At 35.9% G+C, this 23,090-nt stretch overlaps 2 protein-coding genes across 9 annotated transcripts in view; one reads left to right on the top strand and one right to left on the bottom strand.

Annotated features, from left to right (window-relative positions):
- Positions 1 to 2,828: 2,828 nt before the first annotated feature.
- PPAT (phosphoribosyl pyrophosphate amidotransferase) overlaps positions 2,829 to 23,090 on the bottom strand; it is a 35,527-nt gene continuing 15,265 nt past the window's right edge. The window contains exons 2-11 of the mRNA XM_025921895.2: positions 15,056 to 15,122; positions 14,056 to 14,262; positions 12,187 to 12,299; positions 11,931 to 12,076; positions 11,412 to 11,484; positions 10,235 to 10,386; positions 9,715 to 9,842; positions 7,871 to 8,092; positions 6,564 to 6,684; positions 2,829 to 5,290 (exon numbers count right to left, since the gene is read on the bottom strand). Of these exons, the coding sequence (XP_025777680.1) occupies positions 5,094 to 5,290; positions 6,564 to 6,684; positions 7,871 to 8,092; positions 9,715 to 9,842; positions 10,235 to 10,386; positions 11,412 to 11,484; positions 11,931 to 12,076; positions 12,187 to 12,299; positions 14,056 to 14,262; positions 15,056 to 15,122 (1,426 nt within the window). The 3' untranslated portion in view covers positions 2,829 to 5,093. The remainder of the gene's footprint in view (positions 5,291 to 6,563; positions 6,685 to 7,870; positions 8,093 to 9,714; positions 9,843 to 10,234; positions 10,387 to 11,411; positions 11,485 to 11,930; positions 12,077 to 12,186; positions 12,300 to 14,055; positions 14,263 to 15,055; positions 15,123 to 23,090) is intronic.
- The window catches only part of PAICS (phosphoribosylaminoimidazole carboxylase and phosphoribosylaminoimidazolesuccinocarboxamide synthase), a 47,985-nt gene continuing 41,850 nt past the window's right edge, over positions 16,956 to 23,090 (top strand). For 6 of the 8 annotated variants that reach the window (XM_086704991.1, XM_086704989.1, XM_086704988.1 and 3 more), the window contains exons 1-2: positions 16,956 to 17,352; positions 21,581 to 21,667. In XM_086704991.1, coding sequence (XP_086561117.1) covers positions 16,971 to 17,352; positions 21,581 to 21,667 — 469 coding nt within the window. In that variant the 5' untranslated portion in view covers positions 16,956 to 16,970. The remainder of the gene's footprint in view (positions 17,353 to 21,580; positions 21,668 to 23,090) is intronic. The other 2 variants (XM_086704992.1, XM_086704990.1) reach the window with 1 other exon arrangement.

The raw sequence follows: 23,090 nt of genomic DNA, 5'->3' as shown, positions 1-23,090 counted from the left end.
GAAACTAATACAGCACTATTAACTACACTGGAATTAAAAAAAAATTTTTTTAGATGTTTATTTATTGTTGAGACAGAACATGAGCGGGGGAAGGGTGGGGAGAGAGAGAGAGGAGAGAGAAAGAGAATCTTAAGCAGGCTCCTAGCTCTGAGCTGTCAGCACTGGGCCTGAAGCAGGGCTCAAACTCATGGACCTTAAGATCATGACCTGCGTCCAAGTCGGAGGCCTAATCGACTAAGCCACCCAGGCACCGCTACACTGGAATTTTCAAAAAAGACACTTAATTGCTCTTATCACTTAGGAAATCCTAAGGGCTTTAGGATATCTGTGCTAGAAATAGGACAAAGACCAAATATACATTATAAATCACGTTGTCCTACTACCCTAAAGATAAGCTCCCTGTTGTCTGCTTTGTAGCATCACAACTGGGAGAACAGTGATTTACTCTTAACGGTGCTCAGCTGCCAAGTTGAAGGCGGAGAAAATTAGTGGTTGGGTTCATTCAGGCTTGTTTTGTCAGGTGGCTAGGAAAGAATGGATGGATGAGGGAGGTCATGCTGTTTGCAAAAGGAGTCTATTATAAAGTTCTGTAAAGGAACAGAAACAACATTTTATACACACACACACCATATAAAATATATATAAAAAATACACATTTGAAAAAGAGACACAGAGATAGATACATGTATTTTAGTTTTTTTTTAAAGTTTGTTTATTTTTGAGAGAGAGCACACAAGTGGGGTAGGGGCAGAAAGAGAGAATCCCAAGCAGGCTCTGCACTATCAGTGTGGAACTGACATGGGGCTTGAACTCACAAACTGTGAGATCATGACCTGAGCTGGAGTCACAGGCTCAACCAACTGAACCACCCAGGTGCCCCAATAGATATATTTTAATAAACTGCCCCACACAATTGGAGAAATGACAAATTAGAAATCTGTAGAGCAGGCCAACAGGCTGGCAACTCTAGCAGGGTGTCTATGGCAATTTTAAAAACTCTACAAGAAATTTCCATCTTTGTTCTTAAGGCCTTCAACCAACTGGATAAGGGCCATTCACATTATGGAGAGTAATCTGGTTTACTCAAAGTCTACAGATTTAAATGTTAATCACATCTAAAAAATACCTTCACCACATCCAGACTGGTGTTTGAACAAACACCTAGGCACCAAAGCCTAGCCAAATTAACACAAAATCATCACATCGAAGATATCCATCAGTATGTCAATAGTGAAGTCAAACAAGTAATTTTCAGTGAAGCAAATTCAGAGATTGAGGAAGAGTACAGGGCCCTCCTGTGTGGGCCTCCTTTGTGCAGTGGTTTTCCATTTTGTCACAGTGCAAGGAGTTCAGTGTTATGGTAGATCCTGAGAACTTCCAAAAAGGTTAAAAGCATCAGCTCCTGCCATCGAACCCCTAGCTACTTAAGAAGAAAATTTATGCACGCGTGTGCACACAGACACACATTCACATTGCATACTATAGCTTAGTCTAAAATGTCTAAGCAGCATGCAGTTTTTTCTCAGAGGCTTGGATATTTATTTTGACTTGGTTAAGAAACAAGAAGGCAATTTCCCTTAGGAGTTGACCAGGCTCTATCTGAAACTCGAAGAAGGCATGAGATTCAGGTGATGCCCTAGGGCAAGATTTTCAGAGGCAATAACATATATGCATATATTATTTTATTTTTTGTCTTTTAGAGGTGGGACTTAGTATGTTTATTTTAAAATAGGCAATATTTTAGAGCAGTTAATTTAGGTTCACAGCAAAATTGAGCAGAAGGACAGAGTTCCCACAAACCCCCTGCCCTCCAATATGCTCTGCATATTGCAGAGCCTTCCCCATTATGAACATCCCCAAGCAGAGCAGTACATTTGTTTCAACTGATAAGCGTACAATGACACATCATTATCACCCAAAGTCTATAATTTACATCAGGGTTTATTCTGGTGTTGTACATTCTATGGGTTTGAACAAATATATAATGAGATATATTCACCATTATAATATCACACAGTGTGGTTTCATGGTACTAAAAATTCTCTGTGCTCCTTCTATTTATCCCTTCCTCCCCACTAACTCCTGGCAATCACTGATGGCTTCATTGTTTTTTTTCCATCTTAGACAATGTGCTTGCTAGCGTAAGCAGGGGATAGAGGGAGAGGGAGAGAAGGATGGAGGGGTGCGGGGGGAAAAAGGGGGGGGGAGGAGAGAGAGAACCCTAAGCAGGCCCCACACTTAGCATGGAGTCCAATGTGGGTCTGGATCCCACAATCATGAACTGAGCCATAGTTTTGCCTTTTCCAGAATGGCATAAAGTTTGACTCACACGGTATACAGCTTTGACAGACTGCCTTCTTTCACTTGGTAATATGCATTTAAGTTCCATATCTTTTCATGGCCTGACAGTTCATTCCTTTTTAGGACTGAATAAAGTTCTATTGTCTGAATATACAATTTATTGATTTACCTAAATTTGACTGAAAAAAAAAAAACAACACAACTCCCCCAACACACACATACATTTTGGAAATCTAAGCCACCTCTTCTGTGACACTCCCCATTCTCACTGGTATTTCCACAAAACTTACCACTATTCTAGTGCTTACTCAGCATTACGTTTCTAATAACTTCATTTCTCCTTCCTACTCAGCCAGGACTTTTGCCTGGTTCATAAGCACTGGTCTATTTATTGAAATGCCTGGATCAGAGAAATAAGATATGGCTAGCTGGTGCCAAGAATGGAGCCTAGATGTGACTATTACTGCGCTACTCATCATAATGCACTAACCAAAGGTCATTATTAAAAAAAAAAAGCACACACATACTTAAACACACTTATTACATATATTTATCACCAATACATCACAATGAAGTCACAAAAAAGTAGACTTAGTTTAATTCACAACAATATAGATCCTGTGAAAACACATTTTTTCATCTTTGTAATTTTCAGCACTCTGCTATTTAAAACAGTTAAACAACATTTGAGATTAAATGTAAAAAACTGTAATTGAATTCAGACTTCAGAAACTTGTGAAATAAAAGGCCATGATGGAGAAACATTAAGAAATTTGTAGAATAACCAAACTCTCACAGTCCCATATTCCTTTATAAAAGCATCTCAATAAAACAAAATAAAAACAATGGGAGACAAAAACTATGGAAAACACGAAAGTCAAATCAGAGATTTTGGTTTAGTACTTTCCCTGAGTCTCTTGTTTTTAAAAATCAAATGTAAGTAAGGCCAATTCAAAATTGACCCACAGGTCTTGCCTCCTCCATGCTGATATGAGGAATACATTTAAGACAAGAGGCTATACACTCAAGTGGTCCCAGGGCTTTATTCAAATGTCAATTTGCTTGTGTCATTGCCACAGCATTATCTAACACGCTGATGCCTGCTGCACATGGGCTTAAATAGCTGTCAAGATTTTATCTTGGCCTGCCATAATATAATATGTGAGACTATATACCAAATGAAGACAGAAGATTTCAGTTATTAATAAATATTAAATTCCTAAATGGATTTGGACACTATATACATCAAATTAAGGTAACTTAATAACACAGAAACAAACACTTTTATGTTTGAAAAAAATCTTACATAAACAGGAGCTGAGGGCAAGGCATCTTAAAATTTTAAATCTCAGATGTTACAGGAAAACACTTCAAAAAAACTGTATTTGTTAGATCCCAATAAAACAAAGTGGAAAAAAAGTGATAAGGTGATGCTTAGAATCAGACAGGCATGCTAATTCCAAAATAGTTGTCACCTTGATCTTAAACAAAATTGGCCCCTACAGGGTTTGTATTTGATCATTTAATTGCAATGATATATCTATATTTGTACATATATATGTATATATGTTTGCAAATGATCAAGCACTTTATTAAAAGAACATATAATTAATAAGAATAAAAGGGTTGTTAGAACCTAAAAATTTATTTTTTATTTCAAATGTACTAGGTTACTTGCTGGGTTTATACTATAAGGGCACTAAGTAGTATGTAGATCATACTTCATAATCAAATGTAGAAAAACACCTTCCACAGACATGTTTTTACAATCATCCTTAGGACATCTCAAAGACAGGTGGCAAAGCACTGCTAAACTGTATGTCTCCCTTCATCATAATGAAATCTCAATTTCAGAATAACAGCCAACGTTTCAAAAGCTAATAATCATGCACTATCTTAAAACTGAGGGGTGAAAGGATGGCTCTAACCACCACAAAAAGTATGACACTTTTTCACATCCCTATTAATTAATTTACTAAGTACCCCGCTGCACAGGCGGGAAAAGTGAGGCACAAAGAGGCATGTATTTATTGTTGTTGATGTTTCGAGATTTGTCTAAAGTTAGACAGGGAAGAAAGGTCAAAACCACACTGAGAACTCTAAAGGCTTGACACTTTTGGGATATGATGGATTCAAGGTTTGAGTGAAATGTTATATTTAACTCATGTCTTCTTTGCATCACAACATCTTAGTCTAACCTCTTGCAAACCATTTAAAGCATGGACCTGGGAAATGCCACTTACTACCTACTTTCTCTGACCAGGTGAAAAAGGCTAGCCAATGCTTGTGTGTAAACAAACAAACACCACAAAAAACAGTGTTGTTGCATTATATGCAATTAGCAAGGTTCAATTATGAAAATATTCCACAACCGAATTGCAGTAACTCAAGAAACATTCCACAAAATTTTCTAAGAATCTGTGGGAAGGTATAGTGCCTGGCCAACCCTACTAAAACAGAAATTTATCTATTCATTGCATTATTGTTGCTGATCTGAACTTAAATGTGTATGATCTCATAACTGGTAGCCTCAAAGTACTAAACTACTAAACAAAACAAAGGATCATCCAAACTCCTAGATGACACCAAAATATTTATCTAGGATCATTAAGGAAAGCATAGCACTTTGGTACTCTTTTCAGAAAAGAAATCTCAAAATATATAAAGGTAATCATAAGCATATGGCATTTTACATTGACCAAGGGAGTAACAGTTAAATGGATAAGGTATAACCACCACTATAACTTCTTGACCAACTTTATATTTTGAAACATCAGGTCTGCCCCTATCAACTACCATTCCAACTCCACAGGGTATTTTCCAGTGAGACATGCTGTACAATGACCATTCTTTTCAAAGCATTCCAGACCATTCCCATTTTCTTGAATCATAATATCCTGCTTTTCCACTTTCTGTTTTTTAAACTTTATCCCTTCTTGTACAGATGAAACTAGTCCTCCCACTGACAGATATACAACACTGTTTGCTCCTACAGAGGGAAAGAGGGGAAAAGGAAAAGGTCATGATGCTTCCTTTGGAAAGAAAGATCTGCCTCACAAGACAACAGTCACAAACAGGAAAACTTAAGCCAGCATAAAAATTTCTCTTTCATATTCTTAAAAAAAAAAAAGAAAAAGAAAAAAAAAAAGCAGGGGTGGAGGAGGGGAGAGGGAATAAGCAATAAAATTCTGGGCCTTTATAATTTTTTAAAATTTGAAATTGGAATTTAAATTGCTATTTAAAATAGCACTGGAGGCTTCAAATCTAGAATGGATTCAGAAAGTCTCTTTAGTAATTTTCTTGATTATGAAAAACAGACTTTGAAGTCAGGAAAATCTGGGTTCAAATTTAAGCTCAAGGTCACTTTACTTTTCCTAAGTCTTTTCATTTATAAGGGAAACATGGCCTAACTATATGGTATCTGTGATATTATTACAATAATACAGATATGTTCCGGGCAAAAAGTGAGTGTTCACAATAAGGTACCAATTGGATGATATTCAAAGTATTTAACTGGTAAGGCACAGGCATGTCAAAACCAGCCATCTAGACAACCAGTACGGAGGTACCAAGGCACATTGGCTAAACATCTGCTGTGATATTAAAACAGTTTATCTCACCTAATTTGAAAAGCAAATGTCTTGGGGTACCTGGGCAGCTCAGCTGGTTAAGATCTGACTCTTGATTTCAGCCCAGGTCACTGACAATGGGGAGTCTGCCTGGGATTCTCTCTCTCTCCCCCTCCCCTGCTTGCTCGCTCTCTCAAAAATAAATAAATAAACTTTAATTAAAAAAAAAAGAAAAAAAAACAGAAAAGCAACTGTCTTATCCAGGATAAGCTAATCTCCAAGTCTGCTGTCCTCATTATTAAAGATAACCCTACATTAGCTTTTCACTTTTTGATTTGTACCCACATCTAAATTATTCTATTATAATCTGTGGTAAAATTGTTTTTGTTTTTCTTCAGATCTGATCTTTGGGAGGCTTTAACTGATATGCCTGCAGTTCCCTCTACCTAGAAAGCCTTTCTTCCTTTTCACCTGATCTCACCTTGGCCTAGGTCTCCAATATAGCACTTACCATGGTGTGTATACACACCAGGCACTCTATTCAGAATACTATTCAGTATCTGCTTAACATGTTATAAAATCATCTATTTTTAACAAATGCTGGATATTGTTTTTATTACAAGTATAAAGACTGACAGGCTTTGGATTTTCTCTGTTAAAAAAAAAAATGTTTAGAGAAATTTTAATACCTACCCAGATATTTTGCAAGATGTTCAAATTCAGGTTTATTGGCAATAAGCTCTTCTTTTGTTGGTATGTTTATTCCCATAAAGCATGGGTATCTAATTGGCGGTGAAGCTACTCGAATGTGTACCTTGGAAAGAAATCATTTCACATATTATTCTAACATTTATAACCCTTCTGGAGCAGCCCTGCTCTAAACTCCAAAGCATCTGGACAAAGATTTCAAAATGTCAGCCACTTGTAAAAGATTCTTTTTACTGAGTTGCCTATTGTTTCCTTTTACCATCTATCAATGAGAACATTTCTTTCTTCTATTTCCCATTTAATGACTTTATATTCCTAGGACCACCTTCATTTTCTCTTGAATGCCACTTGTGCCTACCTCTTATTTTACCATTTCAGAAAGCAAAAAATGGTCTACAGGATATAACAAAAACCTTAACTACTATTAGGAGCTTTTTTTCTCTATTATTACTTTTCTGCCTTTTGTAAGGTACATTTACATGGCCATAATTGGCACCCACAATTATTTTACCTTTCTTATAAAGCAAAGATTTTCCCATATTACGTAGTCTTCATAATTACAGTTTTTAGTGGCTACAACATATTTCATCATACTTAGGTAGATACACTTCCTACTGGTAGATACATAAGCTGTTGTGTATTCTTTTTCACTACCGTAACAAATGGTGAATTTACTTTACACCTCTTTGTTTTTAATTACAAACTTTTCAAGGAATTCTGAAGAGATTATCATAATTCTAACAGCCATAAAAAGCTGGAAAATCATAATCACAATTATTTTCAAAGCTTTCTAGAGAGACTGCCACTGCTTTCCATGCCACTTTCTCCTACAAGAGATTTTATTATTGAATCCACTTAACTATTAGTTGTAAATGACACCTCACTTCTGTATTTCGAATTACTAAGATATTTAGAGTTAGAATAAGCTTTGAGATTTAAAATATAACCCAATGTGGCAAATCTATTACAGTAGGATTTGTTCTACATCTTCAAAAAGAGAAGTACTCTAAAAATTAAACAAACATTTTATTGTGTGGCTTTGTGAGTTTTTAAAATTAACCTTATATTGAGGTTTTTAGTCTATTAAGGATTATAGTTAGTATGCAGTTTAAGAGTGGCTATTATATGTTTTCCAAGTTGCTGCATAGTTATTCCTAAACCAACTCATTTGAAAGATGACAATTTATTTTATTGAACTATCCATTTTCATTCGCTGTACTAAATTGCAATTTTTATGCCAGTATCGTACTATTAATTATCGGTACTTTAGGGTATGTTTTAATAATACTTACCTCTTTCGCACCAGATTCTTTGAGCAATTTGATTATAGGTGAGATGGTATTGCCTCTCACAATTGAATCATCTACAAGAACGATTCTTTTGCCTTTAAAGTTGTCCGACAATACTCCAAATTTTTTTGCAACACCAAGTTGTCTCAACCGCATGTTTGGCTGAATAAATGTTCTTCCTACATACCGGTTTTTACATAGCACCTCCACATATGGAAGCCCACACTGACAAGAAATAAAAGGACAATGAACAGCAACATACAGAGAACTCTAGATTCTTATTTTCTCTAGGTCATTCTTCCATTATAATATGTATGAAAACATTTGAAATTGCTATTCTGAACTCTCCATCAATAGATTACAATTTTTCTTCACTATTTAAATTGTAGGGGAAAAAAAGACAAAAAGTAAACTCGTTCAAAGTAATATACTCATTGGGAAAACCAATTGAATTTGTCAGAAGTTGTAATGTTTCTCTCTTAAATATTACTTCCCTGTCTTGGAAAGGAACAGTAAGTGTGTGCAGACAGGACAATAAATCACTGACAAAAAAATTCACAGCAATTAAAAACTATCAGCAAGAAATGAATTAAAACTGGTATGCAGGAGTACGTGGGTGGCTTAGTCGGTCAGGCATCTGAGTCCTGATTTTGGCTCAAAATAATGATCTCAAAGTTTGCTGTAAGCACAGAGCCCACGTGGGATTTCTCTTTCTCTCTCTTTCCCCCCGCCCCTCCCCAGCTTGTGCTCTTTCTCTCTCCCAAAAAGAAAATAAACATTAAAAAAATAAAAAACAAAACCCAGTATGCAAAGAATGCTTTTTGAGGGACAGGAGGTGATTTATCCATCTTTCAAGGTAATACTAATCTAAAATATGTGCATATTGGGGCGCCTGGGTGGCTCACTCGGTTAAGTGTCCGACTTCGGCTCAGGTCGTATCTCACGGTTCGTGGGTTCGAGCCCCGTGTCAGGCTCTGTGCTGACAGCTCAAGAGCCTGGAGCCTGCTTTGGATTCTGTGTCTCCTTCACTCTCTGCCCCTCCCCCATTTGCGCGCGCACGCTCTCTCTCTCTCTCTCTCTCAAAAAAATAAACATTAAAAAAAAATTTTAAAAAACAAAATGTGCGCATATCATTTCTTTTGAAAACATAAAACTTTCAACATAGTGAATGCAGATGAGGACACCCCAGGATCACCATAGTCATATAAATCTATCTGGTTATGGAAAATGAAACGAAGCACAGTACTAAAAACATTACACAAAATGAACATAAACGGCTTTGTGATCACCCATACTAAATAGAGAACAAATAAACCAGTGGTTTGTGACGGAGGGTGCTTCAAGAAATAAGTTTTAGTAATAAGTAAATATTACCACTAAATTCTATAGGTATTCATGATGTTATCTTTTTTTTTTTAAGTTTATTTATTTATTTTGAAAGAGAGCACAAGCAGGGGAGGGGAAGAGAGAGAGGGAGAGACAAAATCCCAAGCAGACTCCACGCCATCAGCACAGAGCCTGATGTGGGGCTCAAACTCACGAACCATGATGAGATCATGACCTGAGCCAAAATCAAGAGTCAGACACTTAACCAACTATGCCACCCGAGTGCCCCAATGATGTTGTCTTTTTAAGTGAAGTGGATCATTCTGCTCATCTTTAGGTGAATCTTGGGGTGGATTCCACTAAAACAGTGCCATTGAATGAAAAGGTTGAAAAATAACTCTTGTTGTAAAGGATCCAACATTTTCTTTTTCCTTGTAATATACTGGTAAGTTTCTCTTTATATACAAGGGTTTCTGATTTCAGTGCTATAAGAGCATTTCACTGCATGTCAAGAGAAATACCTTTCCTGCATAACCAAGAGCAGCGGGTGTAGCAGATTCCGGAACAGTGCTAACCAAATCTGCATCCACTGGTGCCTCAATTGCCAGCTGCTGACCACAACGGTATCTTACTGTGTAAACCATTTGGTCTGGAATGTTTGAGAAAAAAAATAGATTATTTTTACTTAGCATTTCATTATTATTCTAAGAAAACTAGCTTGTTAGAACTCTATACATGGAGTACAAAAAGTAAAGCATATAAAACAACTAAAGCAGAAAATATAAACTGGGGAATTCACTATTTAAAAAAAATTTGGCCTTATTACATATCTGAAAATCATAATCCTTACTCCTAAAAGGAAAACAAGGTCCAGCATGAAAGGGAAAAATAGTGATATTATGACTTGTAGGTTCAGTCTCATATCCACAGCATCTAACAATGTGCCTCCAAAGAGCCAGGTAAGCCTTTGAACCAAGAACTGCCATGTTTCAGTGAGATAAATAAGAAACTTAAGTAAAAAGTTAAAGATATTTTATTTACCTTCAAATATACTATCTGGTCTTGCAAAATAAACATATTCAAAGATACAAAATGCCATCGGGTTTCCTTCAGACCTTGGTATAATATCAAGAGTTTGGACACTACGTTTGGTTATTTCCACAATTTCTCCAGGCAAGACTTCACGGTAATATCTTGGGAAACAATGTTAAAGAAAGAAGACTTTAAATAAACAGTCCTTAAGACTGATAATAACATCTATTGTAAAGTACACAAAGAGTCCCTTCCCTTATAAAGGAAAAGTGGTTCAGTTTAATATAGAGATGGCTTAAAAAATAAAAAATTAATATTCTTCCAGCAGTAAATCTAATACTTGTATCTTGCGGTGCCTGGATGGCACAGTCACTTAAGTGTCTGACTCTTGATCTCAGCTCAGGTCATGATCTCACATTTCATGAGTTTGAGCCCTGCATCAAGCTCTGAGCTAATGGTGCAGCGCCTGCTTAGAGTTCTGTCTCTCCTTCTCGCTATACTCCCCCTGCTCTCTCAAAATAAAAAAAATAATAAAAAAATAAAATAAATTAAAAAAATTTAATACTTCTATCTTATCCCTAAATTCTAATTTTTATTTTAAAAAATAAAAGCCATAGGGGCGCCTGGGTGGCGCAGTCGGTTGAGCGTCCGACTTCAGCCAGGTCACGATCTCGCAGTCCGTGAGTTCAAGCCCCGCGTCAGGCTCTGGGCTGATGGCTCGGAGCCTGGAGCCTGTTTCCGATTCTGTGTCTCCCTCTCTCTCTGCCCCTCCCCCGTTCATGCTCTGTCTCTCTCCCAAAAATAAATAAATGTTGAAAAAAAAAAAAAATTAAAAAAAAAATAAAATAAAATAAAAGCCATAAATTTTACTCAGTTTTGGAAGAACAGAGGTTAAAGAGAACATTTTTATCCTGGCTTAAATTTTTCGATCATAACTATTCCTTGTTGAGGAGATTCTTCCTTTCTAAAATAAGTCTCATAGTATTTTGAAAGCAAGATGCCAGTTTCAAAATTAGAAGGTATTACTGGAATATTAAAGTCAGTGCCAGTGCTGAGTAAAATGTACAAAAGAAACTGCATTCATTTATAGATAGGTCTAGCAGCCATCAGAAAGAAAACTTTCACGTAACAAAAAACTTTTTACTGATGTGGAAAAAGTGAATATGCTGAGTGAAACAAAACTTACCTTGCGCCAATTGATAAAAAACTACATGATTCTGAAGACACCACCCATCCTTCTGTTTCTGAAGCTTTTTTCTCTGTAAATCACAAGACAATTCAGTTAATGGATTCAAGAAATTTTACAAGAGGCTACCTATTTCAAGAGAACAGTTAAACACCAAATAGATAAATAAGCATCTGACTATGGCTCAGGTCATGCTCTCAGGCTCATGAGTTCAAGCCCCACGCTGAACTCTGTGATGACAGCTCAGAGCCTGGAGCCTGCTTCAGATTCTGTGTGTGTCTCTCTCTTTCTGCTCTCCCCTCTCTCCCGCTCATGCTCTGTCTCCCTCTCTCTCAAGAATAAACATTAAAAAAAAAAAAAACAAAAAAAACCAACGAAGTACTACATCATTTTTTTTCTTTTTATCTAGTTCCTTCTCATTCATAAGCTTCCTATACCTAAAGATTTGAGGGTGTACCAATAGTAGGACAAGAACTTGGAAAAGCATTATGAAATTGTATTTCTTCTGAAGTGCATTACCTTTATCATTTATATCAGATACAGGAATAAGACGTCCAATGCATAGAGGGCGATTTCCATAAGGATCTCGCACGGCATAAATAACATCTCTGTGCATTATAAGCAGGGAATATGCTGTAGGTGCTTCCTTCATTAAGTTTTTAATCCTGGAATTAATTAAATAATTGAATAATTTCAGTTATAAACACAAGACATAAGCTGTGCAACACAGAGCTCTCGTAGCAGAGCTGTGAGCTTAGCCTAGTTTTACAATTACCTTGCTACCCAGTCTGGGGTGCCATCTTGTTCCTGAGGAGGTGTATATGCCAGTAACTGGGTAATCATTTCACTATCAGAACTTGTTGACAAACCAATACCATGCCGCAGAAGCTATTTAGAATGGAGAAAAGTGTAATCATTAGAGGGGAAGCTCCACCTCACCCCTCACCCAGTAGCCCACCATAATGGAAAGAGATCAGGCATTGTGTGAATTTTCAGTTATGAAAATCCTGCATTCTACTAATGACACATGTATATAATAATGGAGAACCACTGCTGAAAGCAATAGGAAGTCTCTGAAGGTTTTTAAGCAAGAAAAAAAAAGTGCTCTAGGAAGCATATAGAATAGCTTTTGAAAACTAAGTTTGAAGGAATATAAACCTGCAGTCAAGGTGGGGGAGAGTGGAGAAGGCACAAGAACTTAGAACTGTGATTCTAACTTTTTCAGCCCTTGACAATCCTAACTAATAGGATACATTCCCATAAGAGTGGCATACTACAGTTGGGGCCGCTCAATCCAGGTTTGTTAGTGATAGTGCTGGTGGGCTACCCATCCCCACCGATTATTGCTGACAGAATAGAAGAAAGGAATTAACTATATGGAAAAATTAAATGTAGAAGATGTAATAAAAATTGGTTGAGCACACTCATGAAGATTATAAGGTTCTGAGCCAGTGTGACCAGGACAAGAACACCACCAATGACCTGTACAGGTTGAGTTTAAACTGATACTATAGAACATTTTCAGTAGGCAGCTAAATGTGTAGAGGTGAAATCCAGACTCTGGAAAGTGGTTGTGTCTAGAAATGAGCTAGGTATTGCATGGAATTGAATTTTGGTGGTTATCACTAAGTGGTGAGTTTTTCTTAGTAATTTTTACTTCGTATTTATACTTTTTTTGATTGTGTGAATTAAAAAATTCTTTTTTCACTTAGGGGCAGAAAAACATATTATCATTATAATACCAGTGCCTAAAAAGAGAACAAAACAAAGCTAGAATTGAAAATAAAAGGACAGTGAGTGGTATGGAAGCATGGTTCTAGATATTTTCAACCCACCAAAATTCATCATCATTTGACTCCTGTCACTATTCATCCCATGTAAAATGCCTTGTTCTAGAATGCTAAGGAAATAACTGTGTGCATGTGTGTGTGTATAATCATCCTGTTACTGAATGCCACCTGAGGGTTTTCTTTCCAAGGTTACCAGATCAAGATTATTATAATCCAATATACTGAAGAAACGTGGCATCAATAAATGAATGGCAAGAATGGATAAATAAGCTATCAGGAATATAAAGATACTAAGGAATTAAAAAAAAAAAAGGAAGATAAACTAATGATGGATAAAAGCATAGGCATAAATTAACACAGAATGCTCTAAATACCATGCTATAAACGAAAATGAACATAAGTAAATTCTTTGCCTTTTCCCCAAGTGGTTTCCTGTAATTGTTTCCAAATCACTTTCCCTTGTATTTGTTATCCAGTTTATATTCTATTTTCTTTTTATGCTTTGAACATAAGGACAAGGCTGAAGGGATAGGAACAGCCCATAAAACCCTAATTTCTCTGTTTCTCACAACAACCATAAATCAACTTTTTCACATCTCTATTCTAAAGCAGTACCATCAGAATCACCTTAGAAGTACATTAAAATGCAGACTGACCACCCTCCTGCTGCAGATTCTGGGGCTCAATCTTAGAATCTGCAATTATAACAAATACTCCAGGTAATTCTAATACAGTTGTCCTTTGCAGTTAGATAACAGGTGGCAACAATTAGAAAATATCCTGCACCAAGATCCCCAATAACTTCATTTCATTAATTTATCCTAATAATGAAAAAAAGCATTAAAAACACTTACCTTTTTCCTTAATTGAGTAGCATTTACCAATTCGCCGTTATGTGCCACAGCTATCTTCCCATGAAGTGTTTCAACAACAAAGGGCTGACAGTTTTCTAATTCACAGTTTCCTGTAGTGGCGTACCTCGTGTGTCCAATTCCAAGGTTTGAAATATATAATTTCTTCAAATTGTCTTGAGTAAAGACATGATTTACAAGACCCATTCCCTTGTAAAGTCAAAGTAGAAGCTCATCTTAGAAAAAAAAAACCAGACTTGTGGCCCTAGTGAGTAAAGGCTTTTATCCTATGTGCTCCAGAATTCTAATCTTAAAGACTAACCTAATTGTAAGAACCATGAAATATCTTTTTAGAAAAAAATTTGAGGGGTACGTGGGTGGCTCAGTTGGTTAAGCATCCGACTTCAGCTCATGATTTCACGGTTCATGAGTTCCAGCCCTGGTTCGTGAATTCCAGTCCCGCATCAGGCTCTGTGCTGACAGCTCAGAGGCTGGAGCCTGCTTTGGATTCTGTGTCTCCCTCTCTCTCTCTCTGCTCCTCCCCTCCTTGCACTCTCTCTCCCTCTCTCTCTTAAAAATAAATAAACAAAAAAAAATTTTTAAAAATTGAGGTGAAGTTCACATAACAAAATTAACCATTTTAAGGTAAACAATTCAATGGCATTTAATACATTCACAATGTTGAGTGCTTGTTTTATGAGCTACTTTCCATTAAAACACTGAAGATGTACTAAATAGTAAATTTTGTCAAATAAACTAAATCAAATGCATTTTAAAAACCCAAAGCATGTTAAAATACTTAAATATATGACCTGTTTCTGTGAGTCAGTCAAGCAAACTATCACACAGAAATGGACCCTAATTGGACAAATGGAAAGGCTGATCCGGTGGATGACTTTTATATGCAAATTATTTGTTCAAATTTCCTTCCCCCACCAACATACTAGTTATCATCTGGTTATTGTTATCTTTATTATCAACATTTTTTAATGTTCAAATATACCTTGTGTGTTTTGAATGTTGGTACTGAATTCCCATCACTGGTCACAATACCAGCACTCTCCTGACCCCTGTGAATACAAAAAGGCATCAACTGTTAAATTTAAATTTACCTCATTGATAAGCTTCTTTATGAAGCATACTTTTCTCAAGAGCATTCAGGGACTGACAATACATTACATGCTACCAGTACCAGTGCCCCTTCTACTCACGATGATGGTGACCAGATAGATGATATTGTCTGAGTTCTAACTAATATGTCAGGCACTGTCCTAAAATTTATAGGAACGACCTAATTTATTAGGCTCTCACAACAATCCTATGAACTAAATACTATGATTATCATGATTATCATTCCCATTTTACAAATAAGGACACTAAAGAAATGGAAGTTAAGTAACTTGCCCGATGTTGCATGGAAAGTGGCAGCACAGCCAGGATGAGAACACAATCTGACTCCAGAACTTGAGCTTCTAACCCCTGTACTACATGACCTCTAAATTGAGTATGTAGATATAAATGGATATCTCCAAATAAATTGTTAGGTAAAATGCTTAGTTGTGGGTACTAGAATCAAGAACAAAATTCTTTTTTTTTTTTTTTGAGGTTTTTGCTTTGTTTTTCTGCACTTACCACTTTTCTTCCCCAACAAATATCTGTCACTTTAGTTATTACAAAAAAAAAAAAATGCTGCTTCTAAAAATGCTAAGCTAATCAGGAACTTTGTGTTTCATCTCTGCGTTAATATTTCTAGATGATGAAATAAAGAAAAAAGCCAAAAGCTGGGCCGGAGGTAGTTATAACACACCTTAAGACTAAGAGGATCTGTACCACTACGGAGTAATAAAATAAAGATTCCAAATGCTCCACAATTTTAGTAGCTCTATAAATACTAGATGTGTTTTAACAAATTTTTGTTCCAAAGAATGTATAACAGGGTAGAAATAAAAGGTAAATTTCTATCATATATGTATATGTACATTAATAACTAAGTCAATTAATACATTGACTTATTTGGCTAAAATAATGGCTAAAATAATATTTTTCAAAATTATATATTATAGTTGTTTAAGCATTTTTTTAAAGTTTATTTATTTTGAGAGAGAGAGAGAGAGAAAGTGAGCAGGTGAGCTAGTAGAGGAGGGACAGAGAGAGAGGGAGAGAATCCCAAGCAGGCCTCCATGTTGTCAGCACAGAGCCCGACTTGGGGTTAGATCAGATCATGAGCCAAAATCAAGAGTTGGACGCTCAGTGGACTGAGCAGCCCAGGCATCCCTGTTTAGCATTTTAATAAGAAAAAAAGTACAACATTAAGTGTACCTGCAAAGTAAAAATCTAAATATTTAAAATTAAAATTTTACTAAATTATCAATGCATTAAATACTACCAATACGTTAAATATATATGCATAACTCTATACACCCTATAAGACTGGATCACTTATGACTTAGGATTTCTTTACTGAAATGATGTGGTCTTCAAGGTTAACCTATGCTAGAAGACTAAATGATTCATGGCAGAGGGGAAAAAAAATAACGTTTGCCATAAATCTTGGGGCAGAAAGAACCTCTGCCAACCACTTCTAAAATTATTTTTTAAAAATCAACAACCATTTAGTAAACCAGAGTATTATGTAAGAAAAGAAATAAACAAAAAAATGGTTTTCCTTCCCTTTTGTCTCCAGGGTAATTTCCCCTTAAGTCTGAAATGAAAAACGTTAGGCATCATTTAGGTCCAGGCTTCTTTAATCACAAAGCCTGCGTATTTGGCAGTTTCTCAAGTTACTCCCCTCAGGCAGCTTGAACCAGTTAAACTAGATCTTTTCAGCTCTTTGGAGCTTATTGACAACCAGCCGTCTGGTTTCCTAGGAAACAAAACCTTGGCTAGAAATAGTGAATCATTTCCAGGTCACTTTCAACATGGAGAGTGGAGCAGGAAAGCACTGGACTGAAGAAGAGGTTAAAGCTTTGCTAAGTGTCTGGGCAGAAAAAAATATACGAAAACAACTTTATGGAACACTGAGAAATAAAGGAATATTTATTTACATTGCTAAAAGGCTGCAAGCACTAGGAGTATACAGAGATTGGAAACAGTGCCGGGCAAAGTACAAAAATCTCAAATATGAATACAGAACAGTTAAATATGCCCATAACTCTGGAGACAGCTCTAAAACTATGAAGTTCTTCCATGATTTGGATGCGATCCTGCAGTATGAACCTGCCACCCAATTAACAGAGGAAGATGCAAATGGCAGGTGCCTGGCAACGCTGAGCCAAAGTACAGCTCCAGAGACCACCGAAGGTAAAAAAGAAAAAGTAGCATTCTTTTGTTGTTTTTACCTAACAAACTATAACAGTATAGGATTTCTGAGTCCATATGATAAACATAGCCTGGAATATTATGGTTGAGAAAAACAACTGACTTGTTACAGTATTTTGCACAAGGTAAAAAATTTAGAAAGATTAAATACCTCCACTTTTTAAATCCGTAAAATACTGAAAAAAAAAAAACACATTAAAATGACATTAACTGCTAATGCCAACTGCTCCTTAAGCATGCCTGATGTTTTGTGAAAAATGGATTGGGCTTTGAAAACATTTTAGGTTTTAATTTTTTAAGGGTGGCAAGAGAAAAAAAAATCAAATATATTACTCCACTGTTGTTTCCCCACAGCTCCAAACAAGACAGAACTTTCTGCTCTATATTAACGTTCCCATTTTTCTAAATTTATCAATAACAGCACTAAAATACTAGGAAATAATAACTTCTTTCATTACTTGTTTAGAAGAACAGCTCCCTTTAACAAAAAAATGAAACAAAAATAGACTTGATAGTTTATATGATTTATGATTAAATGATTTAGATATTAAAACAAGATTCTTGACTTGCTGTGTTGTTAAGCCAACACTATTTACATAGAATTTGCTCACTGTCTGTGGAAGCTGAATATATCACCAGGGAAAGAGGGGAAATCAATGGCAGTAATGAGATTTCTCCCATAGTGAAAGTCTTACAGATGCTATTTTTAAGGGCAGAGTTGTTCAATTCAAAATTTCTAATACCTACTGTCTGTGTATATCATGTACAACACACTGAGCTACATGCTTTGTAACTGCAGAAAGGAGGGCATCATGAATAAATTTAACACCCAAAAGAAAATGGTAAGTGGTAGAATAAAGATAGCAAATGAGAAAGGATGGTACAATGACAGAAATTGAAGTTAGGTTAATTTGGGTTATCTGAACTTTGTGTGTAAAGCTCAATAATAAATCATTTGGTAAAAAATGCACTTCACTTAACATACTCCCTTTTACATTGCTGATACTATACCAAATTCAGCAATTTGGTATTGTAAAGTTAAAGCCACTGTCAAGTTAAAGAGCAATAACACTGGGGGCAGCTGGGTGGCCAGTAGGTTAAGGCATCTGACTCTTAATTTTGGCTAAGGTCATGATCTCACTTTCCTGAGTTCGAGCCCTGTGCTGTAAAAGCCCAGCCTGCTTGTGATTCTCCCCCTCTTTCTGTCCCTCCCCTGCTCACACTCTGTCTCTCTCAAAATAAATAAATTAAAAAAAAAGAGCAATAACATTATTTTATCCATTTAATCACCCTGCACTCTTTGGCATTTAAATGCTTTAAATATTGGTTAATGGTAAGTAAATGACTCAACTTCTGAAAGGCCTTGATTTTAACCAGAGGTTGGTGTAATGAAGATGTGGGTGCTAAATCTCCACTATTTTTGCCCCTCTCTTCTCTGAGCCACCCCCCCCACCCTGTCGCGCGCGCCGCGCGCGCGCGCGTGCGTGCGTGCGTGCGTGCGTGTGTGTGTGTGTGTGTGTGTGTTTAATCTCCACTTAACAGGATCTCTTTCTAACCCATTCAGGTACCCCCATGGCTCCAAATTCCCCATTGTCACTCGTAAGCAGATGGCCCATAATTATTTCTGAACGTTGTATGTTTCAGGTATCTCAAACCCTCCAATTCTAAAACCATACTCTCTCTCTTCCCTCATTCAGAACTGATCATCCTACAAACTGCCTACACCTTACTATCACTGTATTTCCAATCATTTAAATAAACTTAAACATTAAACATGTGAGATATCCTTGACCTTTCATCAGTCACTAAGTCCTTAAAAAAACTACTGACATGTTTCATAAATTTTCCCGTTCTATTCTCATTATCACCATGTAGAACTTCACCTATCACATGGAATATTAAGCTCTTAACTGGTCTCCTTACTTTTCAGCCCCTTCCTAACACATCATCTACAATGTCTCTGGTTGTTGTTCTTTAAACTTTTTGAATTATAAAATTACAAGCACATTAGCATTTTGTTTACTTTAAAAATTATCTTTAAATTATACCCAGAATTAATTATAATTCAGGATTAAATGTTACTTAATGGTTCCATAATATCTGAGTGCATATACAGTTTGTCTTTGCCCCCTAAGAGAAATGATGCTATAATCAATACCTAACATTATCACTTTAGAATAGACTATCAGAAGTTCAATTACCGGTCAGGAGGGCTATGATTACTTTGAAACAGTGCTTAAAAAAAAAAAAAAAAAATGCTTTCCAAAAGAAGTGTACTTTACTTAACTAACTATAATGGTGTATGTGATTGATAACTTTTAATTTGCATTTTTTTAATTACTAATGCTATGGAACAATTTTCTATATGTTTATTCACTTTTACAAATTATGTCAACTGAGGTCTTAGAAACTGCGTGATCTCTTTTGCCTTAAAATTTTGGCTAGTTTTATTTGATCTACAGAATTCAAAAGTTTTCAATGTAATCAAACAGTGATGAAAAAGGTTTTGATTAAAGTTCTTAATGCAATCAAATAGTCTTTTTTAAGGCTTAGAAAGCCCTCCTTTACTTTTGGTCTGATTCATTTATAATGTCTTCTGGTTTCTCTTTGGGGAGCCAGCACAATTTTTATTGGCATATGGTAAATTGAAGAAGGGAAGAAAAAGAATGTGCCTTTTCCACTGTTGGGATCAACCTCATGCAAGTGGTAAGAACAGAGGATCTAGTTCCTGTTAGGCAGCAGGTAGCCTGACTGAGCCTTGGCAAAGGACTCAAATACAAACTCTAATAAGAGGCTTCATGTTCTGGAAGTTATAATCATCCTCAACTTCAGAATACCTTTGGCCTACTATTACTGCTGAATCACATTCTTTCAGTGACCAAATTTCCACTCTATTTCTCTCCTCTTAACTTGATACAAATGCATCAGGAGTGATGACTTAAGAGTCTCAGTTTACAATCTCCAGGGTATGGGGTCCCTACATACAATTTTGGAATTATGCTAGGAATGATCAACCTAAGAAAAAAAATAGCCCGAAGAAGTTGGGAAGAGAAGCTTTTCTTTATCACGCCTACCAATATTTTCAGCTCCACGCTGTTTTCAACAAACATAAAACTAGGTCCTAAATCAGATAACAGACTAGCAAACTAGGGGCGCCTGGGTCGTTCAGTTGGTGACTCGATTTAGGCTTGGGCCATGATCTTGGAGTCATGGGATAGAACCCAACACTCCATACTGAGTGGGGAGCCTGCTTGAGATTCTCTCTCTCCATCTCCCCCTCTGCCACCCACTCTCCCCAGCTTGCTCTCTCTGAAAAAACAAAAAACATTAAAAAGTAGCCTGTGCCTCATTTTATGAAAACACCCAACTCATGAAACCAGGAAGATTAAGGCACCATTTTCATTTTTCAAGGTTGGCATGGTTCTTTGATATGACACATTCTTTGGTCTACTTAAGCATAGCTTAGATTAATTTCTGGAAAGTTTAGTGTGTACCAACCAGCTAATTATAAAAGATACATATACATTTTAGCTATCTGACCAAATATGCCAAATAAACAAGATTTTCAGATTATCTCATTACAGGACCTCTGTTTTACATTGCTAGTATCATTTATCAAGTCCCTATTATGTTAAAGTACCTAAAATACAAAATTAAAGAACATCTTTATTTTAAAAATGTAATTTAATTTGAAAATGAAGCACAATCATCTCTAGAAACTTACAAAATTAGCAAACAAAACTAGTGGAAGTTCAAAATAAACCACGTCAATGGAGCGGAAGAAATTAAATTTGGGGGCATCTGGGTGGCTCAGTCGGTTAAGCGTCTGACTCTGGCTCAGGTCATGATCTCACTATTCCTGAGTTTGAGCTTCACGTTAGGCTCTGTGCTAACAGCTCAGAGCCTGGAGCCTGCTTCGGATTCTGTGTCTCCCTCATCTCTCTGTCCTTCCCCGCTCGTACTCTGTCTCTCAAAAAGTGAATAAATGTTAAAAAAAAATTGATAAAAAAATTAAAATTTCCTTTATATAGATAAGCACAGTATTTAAACCATATCATACAGTATTTAAATCATATAAAATCTATCACAAATGTATAATCTTTCATCAATATGATCAAATTCAGCTCAAGCTACTAGCATTATCAGTCATTTAATTCAATATTTATCTTCCCTAGAACTTACTCTAAAAGGAATTCCATTCTTTTTCCAGGTAAAATGTCAGTTACATTAGAAGATAAGGAAGACCTCTCAGGAAATCCTTTACTTTTGGTTTCTCACATCAAACCAATGGAACTAGGTGGGTCAAAAAACAATGAAACTGATCAGATTCCAAACTGGAAAGTAAGATTGGTTTCTGAGAAAATGGATGATTTGTCCCGATAGAAACACTTAGGATTACTTCAAGTTTCCCTCTTTTTTTTATAATCTATACTAAAAAAATCATTTTTAAAAATAAATGATTTCTTTAACAAAACGTAAATTGCCTAGAAATACTAGCTTTCAAATTCACAACCTTCATCCTTTAAATATAGTAAGAAATACAGGTCAAAATTAAACATAGTAGATGCTTAATATTTAATGAACATGTCACTTTAGCACTCCTGAGGTCTAAGACAAACAATTTTACATGTGAAAGTAAATAATATCAAATCAATAATGAGGTCAAGGATGATTTTATTCACCCAAATTAAAGTCAATATAAATCCCCACTTTGCTTCTAAATTTGTATTGAAGGTTGTTAATCTAAGTAAGGAAAAATAGTGAAAAGCATTTCAAAACAATGACATTAAATGTACCACAAAATAAAAACATCTCCATATACCTCAGGTAAATGCTAAAAAGTGGTTTTTAATGACTTACATTATAGATGCTGAGGTCTGAACTACCTTCTTATTAAACACAACAAACATGAAATCTGACAAAAACACAAGATAATGTGGTTGTTAAAATAGCCAACATAACCTCAGTAAGTTGCAAAACTGTACTAGAGATCTAACATGAAGGTACCATGCTAGGATTTCTAACTAAGCGGGGACATTCTGTCTAGGGCATTATGAAATTTCTGGCACATTTCCTTGCATTAAAAGAATACTTCACTTAAAATGACAGTTGTTCTTTAACCAATGGGACATTTTATTTTCATGAGGAGTAAGAAGCACCAATTGTTGTAATATGCCTCTTCCAACCCTTCATTCATGAATAGTCTTGGTTCCCAATCCTGACTGCACACTATAATCACAATCTGGGGATGAGGGGTGGGGTTAGCAGTGAAGTAGTGATTTATAAAAGCTCCCCAGGAGATACTGATATGTAGCCAATGGAAATCATTAGATTAAAAGGAAGAGGAGATAATTGCTCCCACCTATCTTATCACCAAAAAATAATAAAAAAAATAAACTGTTCTCAACAAGCCATTTTCTAATTGCATTGCTTTCTACAAGTCAATATTATAAAATTATGTATTCAATGTTCACTATATAGTTAAATACACACCACAGACCAAAGGAGTGGGATGGACGGGTAAGAAATGATAGAGAAAAAAACATGATCAAAATGTGACTAATTAAAAACAACTGTATTAAAGCCAGTCACTAACATGACAACAAACAGATTCAGGTTCTGTACTTCATTTATCCATTAGTTTCAGACGAAAGCTAAGCTGTGATTTGTATTCCATCTCCCATGGAGAAACTGTCTTTCTTTATTAAAGATGCATCTAA

The sequence above is a fragment of the Puma concolor genome, chromosome B1 (assembly GCF_028749965.1).
Source record: "Puma concolor isolate L17-30 chromosome B1, mPumCon1.1.hap2, whole genome shotgun sequence".
Classification (NCBI taxonomy): Eukaryota; Metazoa; Chordata; class Mammalia; order Carnivora; family Felidae; genus Puma; species Puma concolor.
Note: the sequence above shows the minus strand (reverse complement) of the source record. Positions and strands in the feature narration are given on the sequence as shown.